At 40.3% G+C, this 27,146-nt stretch overlaps 1 protein-coding gene across 1 annotated transcript in view; it reads left to right on the top strand.

The window, feature by feature from the left end:
- LOC117727284 (exostosin-1) overlaps positions 1-27,146 on the top strand; it is a 196,954-nt gene that overhangs the window by 144,437 nt on the left and 25,371 nt on the right. Inside the window, exons 3-5 of the mRNA XM_034527500.1 lie at positions 14,585-14,678; positions 17,917-18,024; positions 23,891-24,010. Of these exons, the coding sequence (XP_034383391.1) occupies positions 14,585-14,678; positions 17,917-18,024; positions 23,891-24,010 (322 nt within the window). The remainder of the gene's footprint in view (positions 1-14,584; positions 14,679-17,916; positions 18,025-23,890; positions 24,011-27,146) is intronic.

Below are 27,146 nucleotides of genomic sequence, written 5' to 3'. Positions count from 1 at the left end.
CATATTAGCGTGTGTTTGTGCACTGAAGTGTGTGTTCATGTTCGCTACCTTTGTAGTGTTCAATAATTCAGCAGCAGAAGACGTCGTTACATCTCCAATTTCCTGCCCGATGTTGTTTAATGCCTGTCGCTATCTCTGGAAACAGGGAGGACTTGGAACGGGGAGGGGGACTTTGACTCGCCTGTTCTTCTTTTTTCACTTTCGAGGGAGAGCGAGTTAGAGGCAGAGCCGGCGAGAGTTAAGTGGCGTGTATTCAGAATTATTGATTCCTGGCTGCCTGCACCAAGGGTAACCTCGCAAGTTTATTTTTCCATCATGCGAGTGTGAATAGTGTGTGTCCGGGGTCATCAGCGGGGCTCTCTGCAGAGAGGGACTGGAGCCGTGCTGAATAAACCTGAAGCGTTGGGGTTTAATCCATGCGATGCAGTTCACATGATAAAGTAGAGAAAACAGAACGAAAAAGAAGTGGGTGCAGGAGGTATTAGTGCCGCTTTGTCTCTTTCAGAACAACAGACACGTTTACTGCTGCATGGTTACTGCCCGGCCCACCCGTCAGTCTGCTGGCCCTGGTGCTCACACTCTGGTCAAAAGAGTATGTGCTGTTGATATGTTAACTGTCCTTCCCATAGTTGTTGCATTGTATTACATTGAAAAGCTTCCATTTAAAATAAGAGGCGATGTCCTGCTGTGTAATGAGACATTTTGCTTTTCAAAAACAGAATACACTTAACATTCACGTGGTTCTCTGGGTAGGCATTATAGTTTGTTTAAATGCTTCTACTGATGATTAAAAACATTTAAATCTGAACGTTGTTGCTCGAGGGTCATAGAAGCCACTCATCCAACCGATCTAACACGAGTCCTGCAAGTATTACTGCACTGCAGAAATGTGAAAATGGCATGTATGAAACGCACACACACACACACATACACGCATACACACACACCAACCTGGCCCCCTGAAACCTGCAGTGGCACTTTTTCAGGGTACGTGTGTCTGTGTACGTTTCAGAGATGGAATTAAAAATAGAGCATTTGTGAATCTTTGTTGCTGTTATTATATTGATTATATTAATAGTTTACTAGCTTATAGTCTCTGTCTTGGCATGTTACCACCAACTCAAGCACAAAGCACTTTGACAAGGGATAGAAAATCATTATGGTTTGAACTTTATTCCTTATCAAACCAAAACCACGCTGCTACCTTAAGTGGAGTGAGGACCTGAACATAACCATGAAGTTTCTTAAATGCTTAGTTTGTGTGACCAAATATTTGATTACATTGTACTGCGGGACAACATTTTGCAACTTGCCAGAGACGTACAAACAAAATGGGGAACAATTTATAGGAACATTGGGACCAACTATTTGTGTTTGGTACGGTGGGTGCACATGTTCAGCAAACACTCCTCACGTCAGATAACTGTGCAAACGACCAGCGTAAACATGATGACGGCCACCTGTGCGTAAATGAGCGTGCGTTCATGATAATTGTTAATTAGCATATGCCCCATGTGTCCAATATTGAAGTCCTGCTTTCAGAAATCCATAAATCATTTAAACAGCGTCAGCAGGGGAATTAAAAAGGACCTGCTAAAAGCAAGGAATCGGGGAGCACAACTATTGCTGACAATTTAAATTGATGGTGATATTGTTAGGTTATGTTAATACATTTACAAATATAATAAGCCTACGATTCAAATTGCAGTGTAATTTATATAGGATTTTCCCCAAAAAATGTGCTCAAAGTAATTAAATATATATTTGTGAATAAATTGGTAAAGTGCAGACTTATTGTATTTGCCTCTGCAACCCATCTGGAGGACCACTCGTGAATTGTATTTGTACTTCAGGCAAATTCTACATTCATGAACACAAATAGTGGTCAAGAACAACTCACTGGAACCTTGAAACCTCTCAGTGGCTAAAATGTTTTGGTTGGAAGCTCCAGTACGCTGAATTGGGTTTCACTACACTCTTTACAGACATGCAAGGAAAACATTTTAAAAATTTCACATCCATCATTTTATCCATACACCAAACATAAAGCTAGTAGACTGCCTAAGCCAGCACACACACACACACACACACACACACACACAGACTAAAAAAAATCTTAACACACTTTTACAACTCCCAACATTGCCCTTCATGTCCACATGCATTCTGATAACACACACACACACACACACACACACATATATACACACACAAACACACACACACACACACACACACACACACATACATACACACACACACTCTTGCAGATATCGCAAACAATAACAACCTTTGTCTGTGATTTTGAAATGTCAACCCATCACCTGCTGATTTGTGCTTGGAAAAAAAGAAAATGAAGATGCCGTGTTTGCAGCTTTTCTCGACTTTAAAAGGGGATTGTTGGGGTGTTGTGGGAGCAAGAGGATGTCGACCCTGAAAGGTCACAGTTTGATTGGCTGAACAGCAGAAAGCTTTTATCGTTCTCTTATTTGCGAGAATGTCTACCTGACAACAACATGCCTTTCAGGCCACTTGAATGAGATTGGATGTGTCACTAAATTCTTTTTCGATGTACCCAAGGCCAAATAGTGGCTAATTAAAAGATAGTCAAATTAAAGTAATTGAAAATGGAAATGAATAAGCTGGCTCTTAGCAACTGCTGTTGCTGTGGGGTGATAATTCAACTTCAAATGCTAAAAAAAGTTAAATGCACTTCTGGTATGAACAGCATGGCCATAGCCAGTGACTGAAGGACTTGAAACCACATTGAGTTGAGATTGGAGTTGGCTCTTATGGATTATAGCTCAACAATCACAATTAACAATTAGCAACACAATGGTGAGATTCATGCCGGATCAGAGGTGTTCCCTGTTAGTTTCGATTTCATAGGACGGGTAGATTTATTCTCCAAATATTATGACTTTATTCTCGGTTTCTCAGACGACACAGATATTCCTGTCATCTCTCTATGATCACTATTTAACGAAGGCATGAAAAAGCCTCACAAACAAAAGGCCAACATATCACAGATGCATTAGTGCAACTCTCTCTGTCTCTCTCCCAAACCCATTTGATCCTGTTTGTAGACTTTACTCTTTCAAAAACTGAATGCTAATTTCATAAAAATAAATTTAAAAAGCCTTATTAATTTCCTTCAACCACTAGTTTTTGGCAAACTTTTCTCCAACAGGAGTAAATAGCGTAATTGGCAGGGACTAAGTATTTAAGGTTTATTCTTGGTCTCAAGGGAGAACAATATCAACAATAACCAGTCTTTTCCTTTAATGCAGTTTCTTTGTTAGTGTCATAGTAAAATCCACTTTGTTACATCATGTGGTGGGATCCGTGGCCTCATGCTACCTTTACATCAATGATGCACAGTTAACATCTGCTTTGAGATGTACGATATTGGACCAGGAACAGAGCTTTTGTCTGCAGCTCCAACTCTTTTTTTCCCTCCCAACCATACAGGTACCTTTCTAGCATTTACGTTTTAGTGGGTGTGCATTAATATTCTGAGCCAGACCAGTCTGGAACATTAAGCTTTAATACCAGCCCAGAGACCTGTGTTTCAACTCAGCCTGAGAAGGGAACAGTCTCAACTGTGATGTTTACACACACACACACACACAGTGATGAATATGGAAATGTCCCTCTCTCTGTCTCGCTCTCAAAGACACACCAATGAACATGCACATGATTCTTCCCTGAAACCCCAACACACGCACACCCACGTACACACACGCACACCCACACAAACACATGCACACACACACACACACGAAGATAAGGGGCTTTTGTGAAGTCGTGCCATCTGTCTTCTGGTATTTTGAGGGAGCAGACCTCTATAATAATCGGTATTTTCTCTTCAAAGTGGTTTGGTTTAACATAAACTTTGAGGAACCTCCTCTGGGACTCCTTCGGCTCCCCGACCTCCGCTTGGCCTGGTCTCCCAGATACCTCCGGAGCTGCTGTTGTTTGTATATGAAGGTTAAAAGCGACGCTGCGGAGTCACACCTACGCATTCCTCTAGGCACACACAAGTTTGACGTTGGCTGATTTGATTGCTTCACGATTGGACGTGCTTGCCTGATTGTCGATATTGGAAAGTTAGAAATATTGCGCGGCGTCAGATTATAATTGTTAGATCAGATTGTCTCTGGCTGTATGACGATCTGAGAAGCAGTTCATTTGAAGCCTACTATGACCTTTAACCTTCTTCTCTTTAACCCAAAACCTAAACCTTTGGCTTGATCAGAATGTCCTCAACTTGGAGGGTTTTTCACATCTTTTCTATTCCTTTTCTATTCGGTCAACACAAAGAGAAACAAACATCCACACACACACGCACCCAAATGAAAGCTTCAAATCACTAAAGCTCTCTCCACTCACACTGACCCCCATTTCTTCCCATTGTTTGCAGCAGAAGCCATTCAAACATCAAACATTTTCCATATGCCCTCGGAGTTATGTGATTTGTTGACGACAGATTGGAGACAACGGCGGCGCTTCTAAATGCACAGGCACGCCTCTGCACTAATGTGGGCACACACATTTACAAGACCGACTGTGGAGAAAGTAGCCGCTCTTCCTCGCTCACAGACACACGCACACACACACACACACACACACACACACATTCCGTGCCATGCTCTTTGATGGTGGACTAAATGGCGTGTCGATGCTTTGACGAGTTTTTAAACGGCTTCCAACAGACTCCAAAGAGCCAGGTGCTGATCGACTTGGATGGGATGTGGAGGCGGCTCACTCTTTTCTCCTCTGCCTTGATCACAGTTCCTCTCAGAGTTTTTAATGAGATAGATCCTCAGCTGTGCGCTTTTGAATTGTTTTAGTAATTCAAAGTGTGACAAATGTCTCCTTGGTGTCCTCAATTAGGACCACCTTTGCTTTAAAGCCTCACTTAGGATGAGCTTAAGATTCCTTTTCATGTGTTTCTTCACTGTACTGAGCTGTGGGACCATCAACCCCACTGTAATTTTGCGTTTTAATTGCCACTAACTGCTTTCCTCTCTCATGTATGACACAGAGGCCCAAACCGATGCGGCCCCCTACACCCACTTCGATCGCGTGGTGGGTTGCATATGAACTGCCATCTCAAACCAAATAGCGAGGATGGGAAGAGGGTTATAAACCCGCCCAACAGTGAGTCTCCATCATGCTGACGTCACCAGCTGCCTTTAATGACCGCGTGCAACACCGGCCTGCGTTCGTCATGCAAGTCCCGACTACATAAACTATTAAATTGCTCAAACTGAGACAGATGTTCTAGATGTGGTTTTAGACCCTCAGCTTGTTCTTTAAATGACAACCCGACGTAGAAAAAGACCACATAACAGCAGTGTGAGTGCTAATGTCTAGACCCTTGGAGCACACACATTTTATTAACTGGAACTTGTTGAAGAAAGGATGTGACGAGAACGAGAGCAGAAAGTGGATGTGTGACTTCAGAACCTGATGTGCGTCAGGTGGAAAGACTCCAAATGTGTGGTGCGTTTAAAGACCTCGGTAATCACCAGATTACCTCTTTCTAGAGATTCATCTTCCACTCTTGTCTTCTCGTTTTGCTCATTTTCCCCCTCTTTTTTTTTCTCCAACTGTTCTAAGAAAACTATGTTCCACTGAAGGGATCAAGATGTTAAATGTTTTTTCCCTTGTCTTGTAAATTGCACTAGTGAGCAACATTTAAGCCCCGTTCGCTCTTTTATGAACAAACATTATTTTGTTCTTCAAGGACATTCGTGTGTGTGTGTCTTTATTATAATTAATGGCTCCATGCAATTCCTGTGAGGCTTCACCCAGACTGAACAATTACACCAAGAGGAAATACTAGTATACTTTATTTACTGCTGATGCCATTTCTAGTTTACACTGTACACAGCCTTATTAATGATAAATGTTTGGAGCCAGGAATCCCCAGACTTCAGCAAAGTTTGATAACATTGGGCCTCTTTCACTATTTGGACTCTCAGTTTTTGTGGTTTATGTTTTAATAACTGATGCATTAGTAACCATTTTTAATGAATGTGTTTTTTAATGTGAGATGCATTACATTTTCTAAGATGTACGCATGGTCTGAGGCGGTTCTATATTTGTTTGAGTACGAACAAAGTCAGTTTCAGAAAATATTGATGAATCCAGATTTGTGTTTTCTACAAACCTTGAAACGAAAGTGTAGATTTGTTTAACAAAATATGCCAAACTCAATGCTTCAGTATTTAATCTTTTCTGGCATGCAGCCGTCCTTACAAGATCTATGTTTATATAATACAGTTAGATCAGCAAATATTTGATCAAAGACGAAGTAAACATCAGAATCTGCTTTTAGTTATTTCACAGAAAACAAATGAAAAAGGGAGGTGGTTGGACCGTCTTTGAGACACCGACACATTTTAGTCGTTCCTCAAGAAGTTTTAAAGGCATCACGACCTAGTTTCTGTTTGCATTCAGTTTTTTCCCACCAATAAAAATTCCTTGAGCACTGAACAAAAATGGCTATGAATTAACTTCCTCATAAACATCAGTAAATTGACTTTTTTGGGGGGGGGAGAATCGTGGGTCCAGACATCACACAAAAACCCATCTGGTCAGGCCTCAAGTTTGCTTCCGGTAAGTCAGAGCAAAGAGCGACCCCGAAGGCTTGTCTCCATGGGAAATGTGTTTTTGCTCTGGTCACGACTCGCTTCAGGAACACTTTGATTGACAGATGGTTCATCCAATCACCTGCCAAGTATTTCTTTGAAAGCCTGTTCCCTTCTCCAAACAGTTTCCAATGACGGCTTCTCAAGAAGATTCTGTGTGACAAATCACGTGGTGGGTGAAGTGAGAGTGAGCTTCAAGAGCGTGTGCGTGCGTGTGACTCACGCATTTTATTAAAAATATCCTTGTCACCGCCTGTTTGGCTGGTTCTTTTTTTTCGCACTTTACTTTGCTGTGAAAATTATGTACAGATTGTTTCCGACTAAAAGATAAAGCTTTCAATTATAATCTGACTCAGACAATAAACACAACGTTGTCTGACATGTAATGTGTCCGTGAGGAGCGCTCTCCCACTTATATCTTGTTCTGTGTTTTCTTTAACTTTTTTCCTCAGATATAAAAATATATTTTTCACTAGTGGAATCCAGGCCTTCGGGTCTACTCTGTAAAGCTACCAATCGATCCCTCACTCCACTTTAGTGTCTGTGCTGAGAAAACCCTTTTACTTTATAGTGAGCAACACGATTTGTTTTGTTTTTCAGCTAAAATGTTCTGAGTGATTCTCTGTGGCATTTATTGATTTTCAATTCCTTCTTACTGGGTATCATCCAACTCTGTCTTTGTCTCGTCCGTCTCACTGTCTCTTCCATGCACACAAACCCAGAGTTCCACACCCATATCGTCTCCACGTACTACTCTTTTCTTTTTTTTATAAAGGAATTACTACCAGATTAGTTTAAGACCATTTTCACAGAGATTTGTGTTCCCAATGCATACACAAGTTGTTGTGGATCCTGGTGCAATCAAACACTGATCACAACAGTTTAAGGTAATCAAGGTGCTCCTGCAGGAGCAGAGTGGAGGAAAGGTGCAGACACAAGGCCCATGATGCACCAGAAAGTAAAAAAAGAGACACACTACACATAAGGATGGTGAAACATGTTAGTTTTCACCCAGATTTCTGTTTTTGGTGGCTACTTATGATCTGATTCTCTTTATTAATATATAAAATATACAGATATAATCCTGAGTTATTGGTTGAGAATAAAGAACAAGGACTGCTGTTCTAAGTTGACTTATTTTAGTCAGAATTTTCATTTTGTTGACATGTTGTTCCCGACACACCCGAAACCGACGCTAGAGCGCTACATCGAGCGCCACTGTTTGAAGAGTATGCCACTGTTTTCTAGACACACATATACATACTGTATACGTCTATTTTGACACATGAAGGGATCACACATGGAGCACTGGCACATGCTCAAAAAGTGTGAAATAGATAGAGGTATTAATACACCCATGCTCACATGCGCTTGAAAAAACAGACAATGAATGCACAAAGGTGTAAGGACAAAGATGGGAAAAACACTCCTTTCACTGACAAGACTGAGGCAGGTGGCTGAGGTAAAGCATAATGACTGATTAATGAGTTGAGAAAATGTGCTCTGAGAGGAGTGAGGCTCCAATATCTGACTTGGACTTCAAACTGCATTGTCTCCTATTTCTTTAACGCTTACCTCTCCTGTTCACCTTCTTTTTACTCCGTTTTAGCCCTTTCTGTACATACATCTGATTCATTTTGATGCTTAAAGGAATCCATAAACAATGTTTTATTGGAGCACTTCTGATGGTAGCAACACACCGTGCAGAGCAGCCCATACATGTTCTCTTTCTTCAGTGCAGGATGTCTCTCCAGCCCCTCTTGGGACATGCTGGGATCCCCTCTTCGACAAGCTGGGGTGTCCCGGTTTCTCATGGGATCTACTCCCAGTACATCGAGCCCTGGCAAAAGCACTGACTCATCCTTGTCCTTGGTCTCTGACCTTTCCCAATTCTAAACGCAGCGTGTGGAGAGTGAGTTGCCAGAAAATTAGCGGAGGTGACACTGACATGTTGGGTCGGCAGGGAGACCGTGGCTCTTAATGAGAAAATGGTGTTTGGTCAAGTGGCTTTGAGGACAAATTTTAGACATTAGATTTTAGACTTTAACAATAATTGGGTACGGTTTTACAATTTATAGACAGTTAAAAGCCTAACAAATATGTAAGTATAAATGAATGAGTTTGTTTTATCTTCTTTAACTACTGTATTGACATTAATTGGAGATCGTCCTCTTGTCTTTACATTCTTGTTTCATTCAAATACTGTGAATTACATAATTTTAGTTTTTCACTTTTTTTTTTTTTTTATTGCTAAAAACTGTGGTTAAGGAACCACACATTAAACTTGATACACAGCAAGTGCAGCTTCACTAAGCTGCTGCCTCACTTTGAGTAATGCTGTGCGAAGCATTTGTTGCCATGTCACGTCTTGACCAGAATACGGAGGAAGGCCTGTTTTCCTGGAGATGTAGAAGCCGGCCACACCTGACCGGATCCCCGGGAGGTAACGCCTACACACGGGAACCCTGCGCTGGGAAAGCTTCCCAGGAAACACAGGCATGAGGAGGCTGCTGTGACAGCTGAATCAATCAATGCCCAAGACGTGGCAACAACTCGTGGCACAGTGGACCAGAGTCTTGGAAGCTCCTCAGTAGTTGGTTTATTGGAGAAGCAGTCAGTATCTGGTCTAGAGGATTGAAATCGCCCCTCCAATCTGACTGTTTAAAAGAGAATATGAAGAATATCATCATGTAGTCATCAGAAGTTACATGTCTCAACTGGCCCCTGCGGCTGATTTCATCCTTCATTTGCAATGCTTGTAAGGGACACCTGTGCCATTGATGATGATGATGATGATGATGATGATGATGATGATGATTTGTTCGTCCTTTCTCGGCTCCTGCACTGAAAAAAATGATACTTTGGACTAACCTAAAAAAATCACTCGAATTTGTTACAAGTAAATTTATTAGTTTTTCTCAAATTATATTTTTGATTTGGTTGAAACCTAAAATTTTGATTAAATATGAAGTAAATAAATTACATTAATACAAAGTAAAATTATTGTTTATTATAAAGTCAATTTTTTCACTTTGGTACAACTTAATTTTTTAATGTGGAAAAACCTAATATTTTGTATTACATGAAAGCAAAGATTTTACTTTAGTGTAAAGTAATTAAAACACTCTAATTTTGTTACACCTAAATTTATTAGTTTTTCTCAAATTATATTTTTGATTTGGTTGAAACCTAAAATTTTAATTAGATAAAAATCTAATTATTACTTTTGAAAAAGACAAATAAATTACATTTACACAAAGTAAAATAATTAATTACAAACCAAGTTTTTTTTTTACATTAAACAACTTTATTTTTCAATTTGGAAAAACCTTATATTTTCTATTACATACAGGCAACGTTTTTACTTTGGACTAAAACTAATTTAAACACTAATTTGTTACAGGTTATTTTATTAATCTCAAGTTACATTTCAGTTTTAGTACAAAGTGCAATTACACAATAATCAGACATTTAATTTAGTCCAAAGTAAAAAAAGTTACTTTGTGTAGAAGAATGAATGAATATATATATATATATATATATATATATATATATATATATATATATATATATATATATATATATCCTACAACTTAACACTTTTACCATGGACAAAAGCAACATTTGCTAGAGTATAAAACATTTTGTTACAATCAGTGTAATTTAGTTTACACTAAATAAAAACCAAAATATTGACAAAAGATCAACATAAATCTTGACATGAACAATATGGTTACACCTTTAAATTGCTAGTGTCCAATCTTGGAACAAGGGTTTGTGCATAATGAGAGTTAAATCCTTTGTTATGCATAACAAACATGTATAACATGCATAACAAGGGTTAAACCCTTTGAACAAGGGTTTGTGCATAACCCACTGTAACAAAAACATTACCAGTGCTACTGAATTGTGGTGAATTTAGCATTTTTCACATTTTCAGTGTGCAGAATTAATACAAAATTAACATTTTTCAAACAAAGTCTGTTTCTTTACCTTCCATTATCATGGAATGTATTTGAATACAAGTTATATAACAGAACAAAAACACATGTTGTATCCAAATGTCTTTTCATTGGTCCAATATTTAGAGTGCACACTCTGCGCGTCATCTTTTTTGGTTCAATCAACTGGCCCCTGCGGCTGATTTCATCCTTCATTTGCAATGCTTGTAAGGGACACCTGTGCCATTGATGATGATGATGATGATGATGATGATGATGATGATGATGATGATTTGTTCGTCCTTTCTCGGCATGTAGAAACATGGCAGTGCAACATGGCCGACGCCTTGAAGGAAACCCTCTCCTTATGTAGATTTGGAGGGCTCATTTTGTGCTAACGAAAAAGCCATTCATAGTTTCAGGTACATTCATGAAAATAGTTATTAGTATTATTTTCCATTTCTGCAAATAGGTCCCGCTCGGCTTTATGTTCCCAGGCTCTTTCGTTTGAGATAGAGATAAAGATCACAAAAGCTCTGTGTCACAAGAATGGGGATCGTGTCATCGAGCCATCAAAGAGAGGAGCCGTGTGGTGAAGATTAAATTGTAGTCAAACCAGTCGTGTGTTTTCATGCCCAAATAACCATCTTTATATGTGACGACAGGCTCTCTGTGTCTCAGAGGTGGCTAGAATGACCTTGTCTTTGGCTGACAAACTGGACACCTTGCTCGTATCCTCTTTCACACACACACACACACACACACACACACACACACACACACACAGATAAACAGACACACAGGTGCAGTGACAGTAAGTGATATGCCAGACGTTCTCTCATCACAAAGACTTATCATACACAGACACACACATTGTAGAGGCAGGCTTTCCAGGCCGGTGGACACACACACACACACACACACACACACCTACGAACACACACACAAGTGTCTGGTGGTGAGGTTGTGGGGACAGTTGATCCCCAGACAGATTAGGCTGCAATCTGAAATCTCCTCAGGCTAGCCCTTAGATCATGTGTGTGTACACACACACACACACACACACACACACACACACACACACACACACACACACACACACACACAGCTTTAAAGTCACAGACAGAAGTGACTTGCTAGTTATTTGAAAAACTTTGAGAAGAGTATGGAACAGTCCTACGATCAGAGAGTTTTTATAAGGCAACCGGATGGCTGCCTTATAAAAACTCTCTGATCATGCAGCATGCCATGAGAAGGAAGCTGACAACACATATTCAATACAACTTACCCAACCACTTCAGAACGAATACAAGAATCAGTAACCGACTGGTCAGATGTAGAAGGACAAGCTACCTAGCTAACCAGCCAGCCATCCGTCTCCACAGAGCTGCATGTCCACTCTCACTAGCCCCTTTGTGACATGTGTTGTCAACATAACAACTAAAAGCAATCACCATATTCTTCTGGAATAATCAAATGACCAGAGAAATCAGTTCTACTTCTATACTATATTGTATGAGCTTGTTAGTTAGCATCCATCCATCTCTTAACCCAGACACAATTTCTATATCAATATATGAACAACTAAAACTAAGTCGATGGGTATTTAAGACAGTGGAGATGATTGTGGATTTCAGGAAGAACGCTGTGTGCCTCCCCCGTCGACGCTGTGGAGTCTTTCCGTTTCCTGGACTCCATCATAAACCAGGACCTCAAGTGGGAGCTGAACATCAGCTCCATCACTAAGAAGGCGCAGCAGAGGATGTTCTTCTCATGAACAGAGCCCGGGTCACACTGACCCTCATGAACAGAGCCCGGGTCTCCCAAAGACCCTCATGAACAGAGCCCGGGTCCCCAACTGACCCTCATGAACAGAGCCCGGGTCCCCCAAAGACCCTCATGAACAGAGCCCGGGTCCCCAACTGACCCTCATGAACAGAGCCCGGGTCCCCCAAAGACCCTCATGAACAGAGCCTGGGTCACACTGACCCTCATGAACAGAGCCTGGGTCCATGCACATCACTTAACTCTTCACTTTAAATAAACTTGTCACTTTAAACATACACTTACTTACACCGTTTAAAGTACTGTTAACTGCCTGTCTGTGCACTTTATTTTATATTTTATATTCTTAATTCTTGCATAGTGTTGATTGTTGTTAATGTTATTGTCTATTGTTACACCACCCGCCATGACAAATTCCTTGTATGTGAAAACATACTTGGCAATAAAAGGTTCTGATTGTGATTCTACTGCAATTTACATTTTATATTTAGGACCACACTCATCTTGTGACTCAGGTAAGCCGTTCCACAGAACTGCTGCTCAATACCCATTCTGCTTTTGAACCCGGGTGGCACAAAATCAGTGGTGCTCCCTCTAGTTGGATAATTGTAGACATCGCTCACCCGAGATAAAATAAATACACGAATATTTGGGAACAACATTTTTTATAACTATAAACGGTACACATTTTGATAAATGAGCATCTGTCTGAGGATGATTGCATTAGCAGAGAGAAGATATGTGTGGGCATCTATGTTGTTGTGCAGGTCTGTCTTAGGGAAGCTAGTATGTCCAGACGTAATCGAAATGGTATTGTACAAGTGCCTTGCTAATATTTCAAGAGCATTTCTAACAATTAAAGGGGATATTCAAGTAGGAATTTTGATTTTTTGATTAACCTTTGAGAGAATGTTTAAGGCCATACTCTCACCAGAGAGTGTGTTGTCTAATATACACCATAAGTACATAACAGATTCCTTGGCTGTAACTTCAAAGTCATCTCCTACCACTCTGAATCCAGGACACTTCTTTAGATTTGCAACTTGTTTTCTGATAAACAGGCGCTAACTTTATGGACTTTCCCCTGGTCATTTATCAAGAAAACAGACTGGGAAAGCTGAATCATTTGCATCAAGGATCAGATTGCAATTGCAGTCTCACGTCATATTGTTGACACATTGCAGAAAGAAAGGTGGACCTAAAAAGCTCCCCTGTGGGACCCCACATTTACATCCACCACTTGTTCTCTGCCCACCAGCAAATGTGATGACTCCATCTGTCTTTCAATTATGTTATTAAAGCAAAGAATAAGGTAAAAGTATTATATTGTAAATGTCTGAGTTCTATATATATATATATATAATTCTACTCGCCGATACTATTCTACAAAGAAAGGACTTGTTAAGTATCATCACCGCTGACATCTATTGTCACTGTTATCAAGGTGATTCAAGCTGCTCCTAGAAGGAGGAAGACACCGGGAGTTTATGATACTTAACAAGCATCACTCAAAATCTGCTCCCCATTCAGTGAAACTCGCCTCGACCTGTCTTGAAGCTTTGCTTACTCGCACCAATATCATTTTGGCAGTAGAATTTATCGGCCTTCACCTTCATCTCCCCTCACAGACAAGACACACCATGCTGTCAGATCAATAGTTTAGTATCTTTAATATCTTGATCAGCTGAAATGTGTTAAGTGCCACTGGCGTTTGATTGTTTAACAGCTGTGGATTCCAGCACATATCACTGTTCATCAGCTGTGTGTCTTTTGAAGTGCTGAAGCTCTGCCTTCTACAAGCTCACATTTTATGAAAGAGATGAGGTTCCTTGAAAAAGTATTTGCTCGCCATTAAGAAGTAATTTGCTTTGGATTGTTCTTTGAAATGTATGCATGTGAATATTGAGAAAACGGCAATGTGGTAACACGTGGATTCAGGGTTTGACAAACATCACAATTCTATTGTCTTTGTCCTTTCTATCTTTCAGCTTTATTCACTTTATTGTCAACTGGAAATTTTCCAGAAAATGCTTTTCGGATGCAAAGAAATTACAAAAAGGCATAAAAGCTCAAGTGCAATTTTTGGAAGTTTGACAATCCTCTGCTCTCTCTTTCTCTCTCTCTTCTTTTTCTTTTGTTTGCAGAGGTTTTCTTCCCTCATCTTCTAATCATAGTTGTTTTTTTTATCTGTTTGTGTAGGTTTGACTACCAGGAGCTGCTTCATAATTCCAGTTTCTGCCTGGTGCCCCGGGGCCGACGTCTTGGATCGTTCCGCTTTCTGGAGGCACTGCAGGTGTGTGTGTGTGTATGTGTGAACATACTACAGTGAATGTTGTAAAGGCTCTGTTAGGCAATCAGAGATGCACTTTGTTTTAAACATACTGACACCTTAAAGCTCCAGGGTTTCGCATTTAGAGGGATCTTTTTTTTTATTTGTATTCATTTATTAATCACTTGGTACTTCATTAGCAGGTACTTTGGCATTTTTACTTTATCTGAGGAATAATAAGTTGCTATTTGGTGCCAGAGGGTCATGATGTTTTCATGAATTCATTGATCTGTAATTTTCATCTCCTATATTCACGGTTAAAATGTTGCTTAAGTGCAACGTTTGTCCCCACTGTCAGGATGTAACACTGATAGAGAAATGGTTTAAACCTTAATTATGATTTCATATTATTCGTATTATATTGTTTTATACGATGTATCTATGAACTAAGACAATAGGTTAGTTTCCACCACTTACACTTTTATTTGTGAAAGATTGCGTAACATACTTTCTTTTCTTCAAGTAGCGCCTGGTTTTGGGACCTATCGAAAAATGTTAATGATAGGTTATACATATATATATATTTTTTAATTAAAAATAAATTACCTAATGTCCTAATATGTTTTCGGGCAGCTGTCAGTTGTTTTGCTTCATGCGCCACTGAGCATAGGAAGGCACGGGGCAACGCCTCCAACGCTGTATTCTGTTCTTTTTATACATCTGACAGCTTGTAGAGCTCCAGCTGGGCACTTCAACAAATCAAAGAGTTGCTCGTCCTCCTCTTAGCAACAGTTGATCTTATTATTATTGACAATCTGTCATCCCCTTGCCACGGAAAAGTCCTGTTTCTGTAGATACACAGATCCCAGAGAAGAGGCACGTCTTCAGACCCCAGATGTGTTCATCTCCCATCAGCACCTTGTTACTTTCTGTCTCTCTGTTGTTTTGACATTAAGTATCAAACTCTGCCTCATGTCTGCCCCTGGCTCTGTTGTTTACCTTGTTCTTGTTATTCCACACATTCTAATTAAATATGCTGTTGATGACACGCTCCACACTTAGGAATGAAATATGTTGTGTTTGCCTCCACCTTCGAGCCACATAGAGGAAGAGCTGGGAGGATGTGTAGTCAGAAAGCCCTACTTCTAACTGGTTTCTCCATTTAGCTCGAAGAGTGAGTACATCAGCTTGAAGTATTGAGTAGTAAAAGTTGTTATGATAGAAATGTTACCTTACATAACTATTTGTTTATAAGGGACAATGCATGACAAATAAAAAATAAAAAGCCACATGTTGGCCTGCAGTCTCTGGGCAGGTTATATATTTAACAACACAAATACAATAAGGTGACACCAACCTCTCTCTCGTCTGCATTTAGCATTTTTGTCCCCATAGTGTTCACTGTTTTCGGTGGAGGCGGAACTTTGCCGTGACATTAGTCAAGGTTGGAGATTTTTCTTTAAGAAAAGATGCTCAAAGAAATAGGTAGAATGATTGGCAGAAAAAGAAGAAGAAAAAGAACACGAAAAGAGTAAAATAAGTCCTCTGTGCAAAGGTAATGCTCATCAACATTTCGAGGACGTGGAAGAGGATGACAGAGAGAAAAGACAAGAAAAGAAAAAGTCCTCTCGGCGGGTCACTGATCGTGCACTCTGCATTTTGTGAATCTCCTTTAATCTCTCAGGTTCACTTAATTTAGAATCCAGTCAAACTTGAACTTTAAATGAAAATACCAGACTTATTGAATTCTTCTGTCCCACAGTCTGCTGTGCTACTTGAGGCCACCCAGACGAATCACATACCATACAGGCTGTCATTGAAGTGAAGCCGTGTTTCCCATTTGACATCCTGAACTCAAAGGCGGACTACGATCGCTCCCCCATCATTCCTTCTCTAATTAATAACATGTATAAGCAGTATGTGAACACGTGATAAACAATAATATTTATGAATATGATATGAGCTGTTAATTCATGTACTTGTTAACAACTATGACTTATCATTTTACAAGTCGTTAAACATATCCTTTATTGATAAATCACATGTGACACATTATGCGTTTATCACACATGGAAATGAATTTCCTGGATGGGATATTTTAAACGGCATATTTGAAAATATATATTTAATATTTAATATTACATGTTAATATAGGGCTGTGTATTGACAAGACTGATATGACCTATCATTATACGGGGGCTTCAATATATACTGTATTACCACATATTGCAATTTTTTCCGATACTGTGAGCAAGGTTTTAATTTTTTTATGCAATCTGAACAGTGGGATTTGCATGAATCACCATCCCTGTAACATCCAACATCATAGCACTACTTCTGTGTAGTCTGAGCAAAACCTTTCAGCACGATCAACTCGGCTGAAAAGTTTAGTATTTGTTGTTATATAGAGTTGTTATATATAGTTGTTATATATAAAAGCTTCAGCTAAATCTCGTTCATTTAATGTCGTTTATTTTATTTAAACTGAGAATATAATGAAAGTACACCAGATAGAAATATAAGGCGTGAAATATGAGATAGTGGACGAAATTACCCAGAAAACAGTGCATTTTCCAGATGAATAATTAGAAAAGTGTAATAGTGCAGCCGAGTGCATAATAATCAACTTATATCCATTACCTACGAATGAAGAACCCTTTTAAAAGCCTCATGGTAACATGACTTCACAGCAAAACATAGAGATCATGTGGGAAATGAATTAAGCCACATTAAGGAATCCTCTAAATATTGATGCATGCGGAAGAAAAAACACTTGTCCTTAATCTTTTTGGCAACTCTGTTTCTGCAAAACTCTCCCTTGGAAAATGTTGAAAGAGTCTCATCACAGAGAAACTACCTAAGAGGATAAATCCCTCAGTGGAGTGAAAACCAATCCCTCCCACTAGTGCTCTGCTTTCAACTACTGCTTAGACTTCATGTGTTACTGGGATTTTTTCTCCCTCGCTCACAAGCTGTGAAAACATCTCGCTAGAGAGCATTTTATTTTTTTCTTTGAGGCAAAACAATCTTCTGACAGAAAAAAAAACCCCATTTGTTACAATTTAACAGTAATATCCAGTACTTAGAAATGCGTAGAAAAAGAAAAGTACCGCTGTAGACTAAAATATGTCCCTTAAACAAGTACACAAGAACAGAAGGTGGGGTTCACCTTAATGAATCATTCCTAAATGATGTTATGGAAAGATTGTTTCCTGCCCACTATCGTTTCTCTCAGAAAAAAATACTTCCCTTTTTCCAACAGGCGGCTTGCATCCCGGTCATTCTGAGCAACGGCTGGGAGCTTCCCTTCTCCGAAGTCATCGACTGGAGGAAAGCCGCCATCATCGGAGATGAGAGACTTCTGTTACAGGTGAAAAGGACAAACACACGGGTCTTCCAGCAAGGAGAGAGGATATGCAAAGAAGGGACGAGGAGGGCATGAATATTATTTTTCACACCACACAGTCACAGAAAGATACGTGCCTACGCCCACCCACATGCAAAAATACACCATCCATATCTTTAAATTCATAAAGCCTGAGACAACACAGACAATCATTCACCTGTGCATTATTAGCTCCTCTGAGGAGACCAGACCGTGGTTTCACCCCATGACACCTGTGAACGCACAACCTCAGTGATGTCGACTGCTCTCACTGCAGGAATAGGCAGCAATTGTGTTCATCGGACGCCAAAATTAGCAGTCCCAGTTGTTGACAGCAATTATCGGAAATTGATATGCGCCCATAAACGCTGTCACTATCACGAGGTGAACTCGCTGGAGCTCCGGGGTATTTCGAAACCCTTGATGCAAGATAGGCAAAGCCACTAATAAGTAACCTGGATGAAGAGGGCACAATCATAGAAACAGGACGGACGTTCCCTTTCAATCAGCGTGGCAGGATGGTCAGAGCGAAAAAATCAGAGATTCTCATGTGTACCGCTGCCCGTTGCATAGAAGGTAGCGGGCTCCTTCCACGTAAACCTCCGAGTCGAGGACTTCCCACGACTCACTCACGCTGGTCTGCCGGTTTCCTTTGAACACTCCTACTTCTGCTTCTGTGAGGCCTCCTCACACTCTGCATAATGGAAAGATAAAATCTGCCCGTTCAAAATGGTCATCTCTGACTCCAGGCCCCCTCCTGGGCAATCACAATGATCCAGCTGGGGCTCATTCAAACACAGAAACACGGCACAGGTCAGGAATCGCTGTCAAAATGTATAGGAACAGGACGCGTGATCCAAATCTATAAAGAAATTGACATTCATTTGATGAATAGTGGACGTTGTACAACGACAGATCGGTTTCTGAGCAGGAAATCAAACAGAGTGACTGAGAGTTGCAGTATAATCAACATGAGGAGTTGTATTTATGGGGGGAAAGCTCAGAGTGTATATAATTAACTATTACCATCTATCGACACATAACCGACGTGGAGTAGGACATCTAATTGCTGTCTTGTGGCTTTTAGTAAATTGCATTCTCTTCTGACATGACATCTGTGATATTCACAGTCACACACACCTCTGCCAGGAACTATTTTTATCTAAGGCAGGCCATTCTGGACCTCCTTCTGTTCTTTTTTTTAATTACGGCGGCATGCAGAACTAGTGATATTTACATTCTTTAATTACTCTCCATATTTCTATGTGCGGCCTGCATGACCTATGCAGCCACCTGGACAGTGTGTGCTTGTTAGAGGCCGTATGTGTCCGTCTGCGTCCCTTTTAATCAACACGTCCCCCATCAGCCCTCAACAATGATGTTAATGTCATTCTCTGTGAATCACACCATAACAGACAAGCCATCATTAAAAGTATTACAAACGTGGCTTTTAGATTAAACAAAGCATATATTTCTTTGTAAAAAAAAAGTGAGACCCACAATGAGGCACTAATGTTGTCAGAGGTTTTTGTTGTGTTGTTTGTTCCCTTCCACACAACAAAAACCGTCTGTCTAAAAGCGTGCTAATTGCTGGTTAAGATAATATGTGTGAAGTAAGTATTATGTTTTTGAAGCGGTAAACCAATGATGGTGTTCATATGAAGGCTATTAGAGAGGTGGAACAAAACAATCATTTTTCAAATGTGTTGTCCTCATTTGGTCGTGATGCAGACATATATGAGAAACTAATAAATAATCAAGAGGTGTGCCGCAAATCAAACACCAAATGAACCCATTTTTCACATCATAACTTGGAGAGCCACACATTTGAACCCTCCAAAGTGCTTGTTGTTGTACCGCGCTTTTTCCTCTCCTCCTTCACTGCCTCGGAAGCCCTGAGAGGAGAGTGAGAAAACCCAATCTGGTGAGCCAAGTCGGATCTAAATAGTTTTTTCTCTCCTGGGTTTAAGACTTAAGAACAGGTTGAAAACAAATCTTTCAAAGTTCCTTTAAAAGATCATCTGTTAAAACAGATGGGGGGGAGGAAAGAGGTTTTTTTCCAGGATCCTCTTTCTAAAATACTTTTTTTTTCTTTCCTCATCTGTATAATAGCCAAAGTTTTCATCTTACAAATATAATAAACAGAATAGTTACAATACTTTGTTATAAGAAAAGGTGTTGACTACATACAGTTGATTTGTGGATTCTGAAAGCTGAATACCGCAGGTGTTCCAAATGACATTCATATCTTCTCTAAATACACCTTTCCATTCGCCACGGGGTTGTACATTGTTGAAGTCTTTTATAATTCTGATTATTACATTGTAGATTCAGTATCGCAGTATTTTTAACTGCAGCTGGACAAAACAAGGAATTTAAAGATTTCATCTTGGACTCTGGTAAATAGTGATTTTATGGCCTAAACAATAAATGGGATCTAAATCAACAAAGGGCATAGATGCATATCATTAATGGATCTTAAAATGTAGTTTCATCGCAAAAACATGGATTCCAACATCATGTTTTCACATGCAAAATATATTTCATATTCACAGATAACATTGAGACATGCCAAAGTGTGACGTTACCCACATGTTGATTTACTAGATGTCAAAATTAGTTTTACATGTAAGATTTAATAAATACTAGTTGAAGGGAGCAGGTTGAGTGTGGCACTTCTTGTTTTTTAGAAAAACAAAGCCTCCCAGACTTTGAGGACACCTTCAAGCAGCTTAATGTTTTCTACTGCAGTACTGAGACAGCTGGCACGACGGCAAGAGATCAAGCCGTTGCTGGAAATAAAGTGTCAGAATAGACTCTTTCAAGCTCAGGATTTATAGCACAGCTGAACATCAACGGAGTCATTACAAGCATTAAAATACCCCCAAAACATTTAATTATTTGGTGTCGATGACAGCATCTGTACAGTATAATGAAATTACAATAATGAACCTGTTTCTGGTTGGTAAACAGATTATGGATACTAGCTCTCTCTCTCTCTTTCTCTCTCTCTCTCTCTCTCTTGCTCTCTCTCTCTCGCTCTCTCTCTCTCTCATACACACACACACTATTCAACACAACATTGGAGCGCTAACACCTGGTGAGAGAGTTGAATCTCATTACTTTCAATTACATCACTGAGAACTGCAATACCTAGCTGTTTAATGTGTAGAGTTTCGATTCCCCCTGTGGAGAGGTGACATGCACAACACACACAGACACACAGACACACAGACACACACACAGGGCGCCCGCTGAGAAACATAAACACTATTAGAGTCAATCGAGGGGGAAGAGAATTGAGCTGATTTGATTGGTGTTGTTTATATTCCATCTCGGAGAGCTGAACAATTAAAGTGCGCTTTCGGCTGATCCCACTGACGTCAACAGCAACACAACCTCCAGGACTGTGTGTATGCACTTTTTGGTTTTCACAAACTAAAGAGTTAATCTTGGATAAACAAGTAGTTCAAATCTGCATTACATATTTCAAAGTCAGAAAAATGAAATGCAATCCAGAAAGTCCAAACGGAAGAAACGCTGTGTTCGTGTTACTGAGAAATCCTCTAGGAACGTGTGCACGTATTTGATTGGTCCACGCAGCACCCGGCCCGATGACGATGCTTTGTGCTCAACTCAAAAAGTGAAGTCAGGTTAAAGTCATTTTCAACCTCCTGCTATAACAACGCGGTGGTCTCCTTTAAATAAATGAGGGGGCTGAGGGTTTCATGCCGTGTTGTATGTGTGTCTCAAAGCAGCCTGACAGCATTTCACTTTAAAGTGCACTTTTAAGATAAAAACCTTATTCATCTCGAGGGAAAGTGTTGTGCTGCAGTCGCATGGCAAAGTGGGAAAGAGTGCAAATAAACCAAATATAAACAGTAAAACATATCGAGAAGTCAATGCCAGACGTGTAAACAGGATATTAGTAGGTGTCATAAACACACATGTAATACAACTGGTTAAAAGTAAGGGTGCCAATTCAAAATATACACGGTGAGTATTATGAATAAACAAGTGTATGGTCGTGACTCATCATGTCAGTTCTACAAAAGCCTTTTGGGTTTGGAGGGACACGTAATATTTCCGTGGAAAGTGAGTTCAGAACATCCGACACAGGCTCATCGTTACCTGCAGCTGCCTCATAAGGCGTCCAGAAGATCATTGACCACAATGAGGGATTGAGCCAAGCATCCGATTGATTGATTCTAAGTTCTTATAGGCTCCATGTCATGCCTAACAACGCTCAGCACTTTTATTTGCTTAATGCTTAATTGCTGCACTTTCAGTCACTCTTCCACTGACGTGCGTTGGCACTATGACTTTCTGTGAAAAGGTGTTTGGGTTCTTGGCTGGAACACCCGAACCTGCAGCTCCAAATCGATCCAGCACCTCTTGAGGACTGATGAGGCTCTTCAGGAACATTGGCTTCATCGCTGCTCATTCCCCTTTCAGCTCTGGGCAGCTGAGGTCACGTGTCTGACCTCATCGAGGAGGCGGTTTGTTTTTCTCCAAACTGTGATTCGAGAGCGGGTCCTGCTCCGTCTTCCTAGGCACGTCAGGATATTTTAGCTCGCTGGTCCGGCTGGCAGGATCCTTGTCTCCCTTGATGTCATCCCTTCACTGCCTCTCCCCGAGGGGGTCTCTGCTGCGAGGCACGAGCCAGCTGCTCACGTCCTTCACGACAATGTGAGCCGCGGCCTCGTCTTGCCAGGAGGTCTGCGGAGCTTGTTGGCACACAACTAAATATTCATCCAAGAAAAATAAACAAACAATCGTTAATACCTTTTGGGATATATATGATGTATGATGGATTTATGTGATGCACAGCCGGTTGACATAACACAGCAGAGAGAGAAAATGCACTGAAGCTTGAATCTTACGTAGTTTGTTTTTAGGCTTGCTGGTCCTTTAGGCGACAAAGAAACTAATTGATGGAGGAAATTAATTGGTGACAATTTTGACTGTTCGCCTCAAGTAGCGTCTCTAGAGCCAGAGTTTGGATTGTCCTTCCTGGGCTACCGTAGAAACATGTGGCTGCATCATGACGGTTTCGGGGAAGAGGACTCACTCCCTATAGAAATGTGAAGGGCTCATTCGAAGCTGCTGAATACACCCTTCGAAACCTTTCTCAGTTTGAAGTGATTAAACACTCATGAAAACATTGTAATGAATATTATATTCCATTTCCATTCAATCCCTCTTACTCCTACATTCTGTTCCTTTTAAGTCATTTATCAAGTCATAAACTAAGCTTCTAAATTGTGAGGATTTGCGTTCACTGTCACTTCCATTTTCTTCAAACGTCACACTGGGCTCAGGAAAATTGTGAGATTTTTCAATATTTCCATTATAGACTAACTAATTGGTGATTTAATACAAATGCAGTGTCACACTAAATCAGTGAGGTGCTTCTTAACTTGCAACGGGGATTGTGGAAGGATTCCCCTCAGCCGACTTGAAACAGTAGCAGTAATAATATATTCATAGCATATATCCGATATAGGGAGGAAAATAAACACTCAACTAATATCGCAAAATGGTGTGAGGCTGATCTTTGCAATATTTATTGTCACAATAATTAACAAAGTACCGGCTCCACCACAACAGGCTGACCGCACCATCGACCATCCTGACTCACCTTCTCTAATCTAGTCTCTCTCGTCACGTTGACAAAATGACTTATGCTTCCTCCACCTGTCTGCTGGCGCTCTGCTTTTTATATTTTTTGATTTTTTTGTCATCCACACTGGTTCTCATCCTCTCACTCAACATTGTTTAACATCTAACTCAATCCTGCTCACTGTCCTTTTTGTCCTCTGGCTTTTTCTTCTTTCTCCCCTTCCTGCAGGTTCCCTCCATTACCCGGTCTGTGGGCCGTGACAGGATCTTGGCTCTCCGCCAGCAGACCCAGTTCCTCTGGGATGCCTACTTTTCTTCTGTAACCAAAATCGTCTTAACTACTCTGGAGGTGAGAGAAATGGTCTTTATGTGGGTTTTGTGAGGAGAACTTGATTTAATCAACCAACCGGCTGTGTCTTTTCCTATACTGCACATGGCCGCTGGCGATGCCTCGCCTCCCAGAGATGAACTTTTAAAAGAGATCTTTCTCCAGTTGTCAGTCATATTTTTCCAAAGAAGGCTTTGCTGAATGCGCCCCCTCCTTTTCCAGCAATGTTCTGCTTCACATTCACACATGTCCACCGCTTCTACTTGGGGGCTGTTTGTCGTGCTCAAGGCCACCTCAACAAAAAGTTTGCGATGGAGTTTAGGGTTTAGTTTGTGTTGCTTTTTACAAAACAGCCTTTTTTCAACCACCTTCCTGTCAGCACAGAGAAATAATTGAAGATGCTACTTCACAACACGACAATCTTTGAACTATCAGATATGAGGTTGTTTTTACTTTTCAAAAAGCACGGGTGCACTTTCCTTAAGAGATATACTTTAACGTAAATCTTTACACACACACACACACACTCACACACACACTCACTTGCATGACCCATAAATGGCAGATGTTTTGATCAGCTAAATTCTTTTTGTGGCCACTTGGGGGCAGCAGAAAAAGCTGGTGACACAACACTGACATAGTATCACCTTGAAAATGTGGTATTTTTAAATGTGGCAAACATGTTATTTACACATCCGCCGGGCTCAGAGCAACGTTGCAATTTATTCAGCGTCTGATAATCACTTCCCTTTTACCTCAGTTTTGGTCTCCACCAACTGCCACCAGCCGCTAGCTCTGCTATGTTCACACAATCGGTTTTACGTCTGCAAACAAAGTCATTTGATCCATTAATAATATGAAAATATTGATTAGTTCAGCATTAAATTGTTCTACGGCGTCTACTGTTTATTGGTTACATGAGCATATGAAAGGTAGAAAGATATTTAAACCTTACATTTTGTGGCATTTGATGCTATAGGGGCGACTTTGGCTCAGGGTCGTCCTTCAATCAGAGGATCGGCGGTTCGATCCCTGGCACCACTAATCCATGTCGATGTGTCTTTGGGCAAGACACTGAACCCCAAATTGCTCCTGCAGCGTGTTGTATGGATGTTAGTTAGTCCTGATGGGCAGGTGGCACCTTGCTACTGTCATCGGTGTGTGAATGGGTGTGAATGATGGCGAGTCGTGTTGAAGCGCTCTCAGTGGTCGGAGGACTAGGAAAGCGCTCCAATTACCATATCGGGTTTTTGGTTCATGAATAATTTGTCCATCTTATCGACATGCAGTATGAGCAAGAACGCGACATTTAAAACAGCTTATCTTAGAACTACATTTAATTAAACCTCTTTTCAAGAATATTTAATCAAAAACAACAAATATTATGCCTTCGACAAAGTGAAGATAGGTTTTGACATGTAGACTGGAAACCAGCATTTTGAGGGCTAAAATCCAAACACAATGCAAGTATGACGGGCCAAATGTGAAAGAGGTCTGTACACGCCGGATGCCCTCAAGTGTGTGTGTGTGTGTGTGTGTGCGTGTGTGTGTGTGGGCTTGTGTGTGTGCGTGTGTGTGTGTGTGTGTGGGGGGGGGGGGAATCTGTCTGCTCTCAGGATTAGAATGCCAAAGGCTCCCTCATTAAATGACCTCCCCAGCTCAAGTGTGGAGGATGAACTTGGAGTAAAAGAACCTTCCTCCTTTCATTTTTCTATTATTGTTGGTTCACTATAGCCTTGATTCTGTCCTTGGGGACTATTTGCTCTCCGTAGGATCTCTAAATACAGACGCAGAACATAATAATCCTCTTAATTACCACCATCATCATCATCATCATCACATAAACACCAGTACAATCGCTGTGATCTCTCTCGTAGCAAACATTATTGCTTGCAATCATCCTCACGCTCTATCATCATTTGTATCGTTGGAATAACATTGAAGTCACCACCGCAATTCAACTTCAGGCTTGTTGGGATCAGGGTCCTCAACACAACAATATAATTACCAACATATTAAATCACAGTATTCTACATGCTGTAGAAAAGAGAGTGAACATGTTTTTTACCACATACATTTGAATTAATGGTCAAACGGTACGCATCACACTCCAAGATAGAAAATGGTTTGGTAATTAATCCCTATTGCAAAGATAGTGTTTTTATTACAAATATTACTCATTTGAAAAAATAAACTAAACACTTTTACAGCATCCGAGCACATTAAAATTATTTTTACAAATATATTGCAAGTATATTGCTTAAACATTGCTTTTTTACATTTGGACTATGCATTGTGCTATAAGTGTCTCATATTAAACTCAGTGCAGATCAACCAAACCATTGAGATTCTGTTGTTATAACAGTGTCGTGTTAGAAGAGTCTTTATGTCGGCAATCTGGTTCAGTAACGAGTTACGCAAAAGCCAACAGTAGCAACAAAGCCCCTGACTGTATTATACTGAACAAATGTGTCTTTTAACAACAAACTAACCTTGTTATTTGTTCTTTTCAAAATGAACATAATCTCCCTTTAATACACATAGATATTTGTTTGGGTTTAATATATGTTGTTGTTGTTTTTTTTATGAAAATGCAAAAAGCTAAGCAGATCAAATAAAATAAACAACAAAGAAGTAGAGAATAGAGGTAAAGAATGAAAACAATATGTGTTCATCATACTGCCATACAACAGCTGCATTGCTGTAGGGAACTTGTTGGTGCTCAGTTACCATGCATGAGGTGTCCTCATATTTCTTGGTGTGTCTTTGGGGGCCTTTAGAAGCTTTTCAGTGAACAGGCAGCTTAATTGGCTCCTCAGCAACTGATCAATAGTTGGTGCTTTACTTGATCAGGATTCAGGCTGACAAAGGAAGAACACGTTTTACCTTTGATTCTGACAGTTCCAGCAGGATATCTATCGGTACAGTGCAGAGAATAACAGATGTTATAATGTTCAGTTTAATAGCAGAAACATTTTTCAAACTACAGCATTTCTTATTTTCTCCTACAATCACATCTCAAACAGCACCTCAGTGGCACCCCCAAATAGCCAGCGCCAACCGGGTATGAAATTAGACAGAAGCCCCTGACAGCCACATACTACTGGCCAGATGTGCTAAAAACTCAAAGCCAGCACGCCGCCGGGCTAAATGGGTG

This window comes from Cyclopterus lumpus, chromosome 24 (genome assembly GCF_009769545.1).
Source record: "Cyclopterus lumpus isolate fCycLum1 chromosome 24, fCycLum1.pri, whole genome shotgun sequence".
NCBI classification, from domain to species: Eukaryota; Metazoa; Chordata; class Actinopteri; order Perciformes; family Cyclopteridae; genus Cyclopterus; species Cyclopterus lumpus.
Note: the sequence above shows the minus strand (reverse complement) of the source record. Positions and strands in the feature narration are given on the sequence as shown.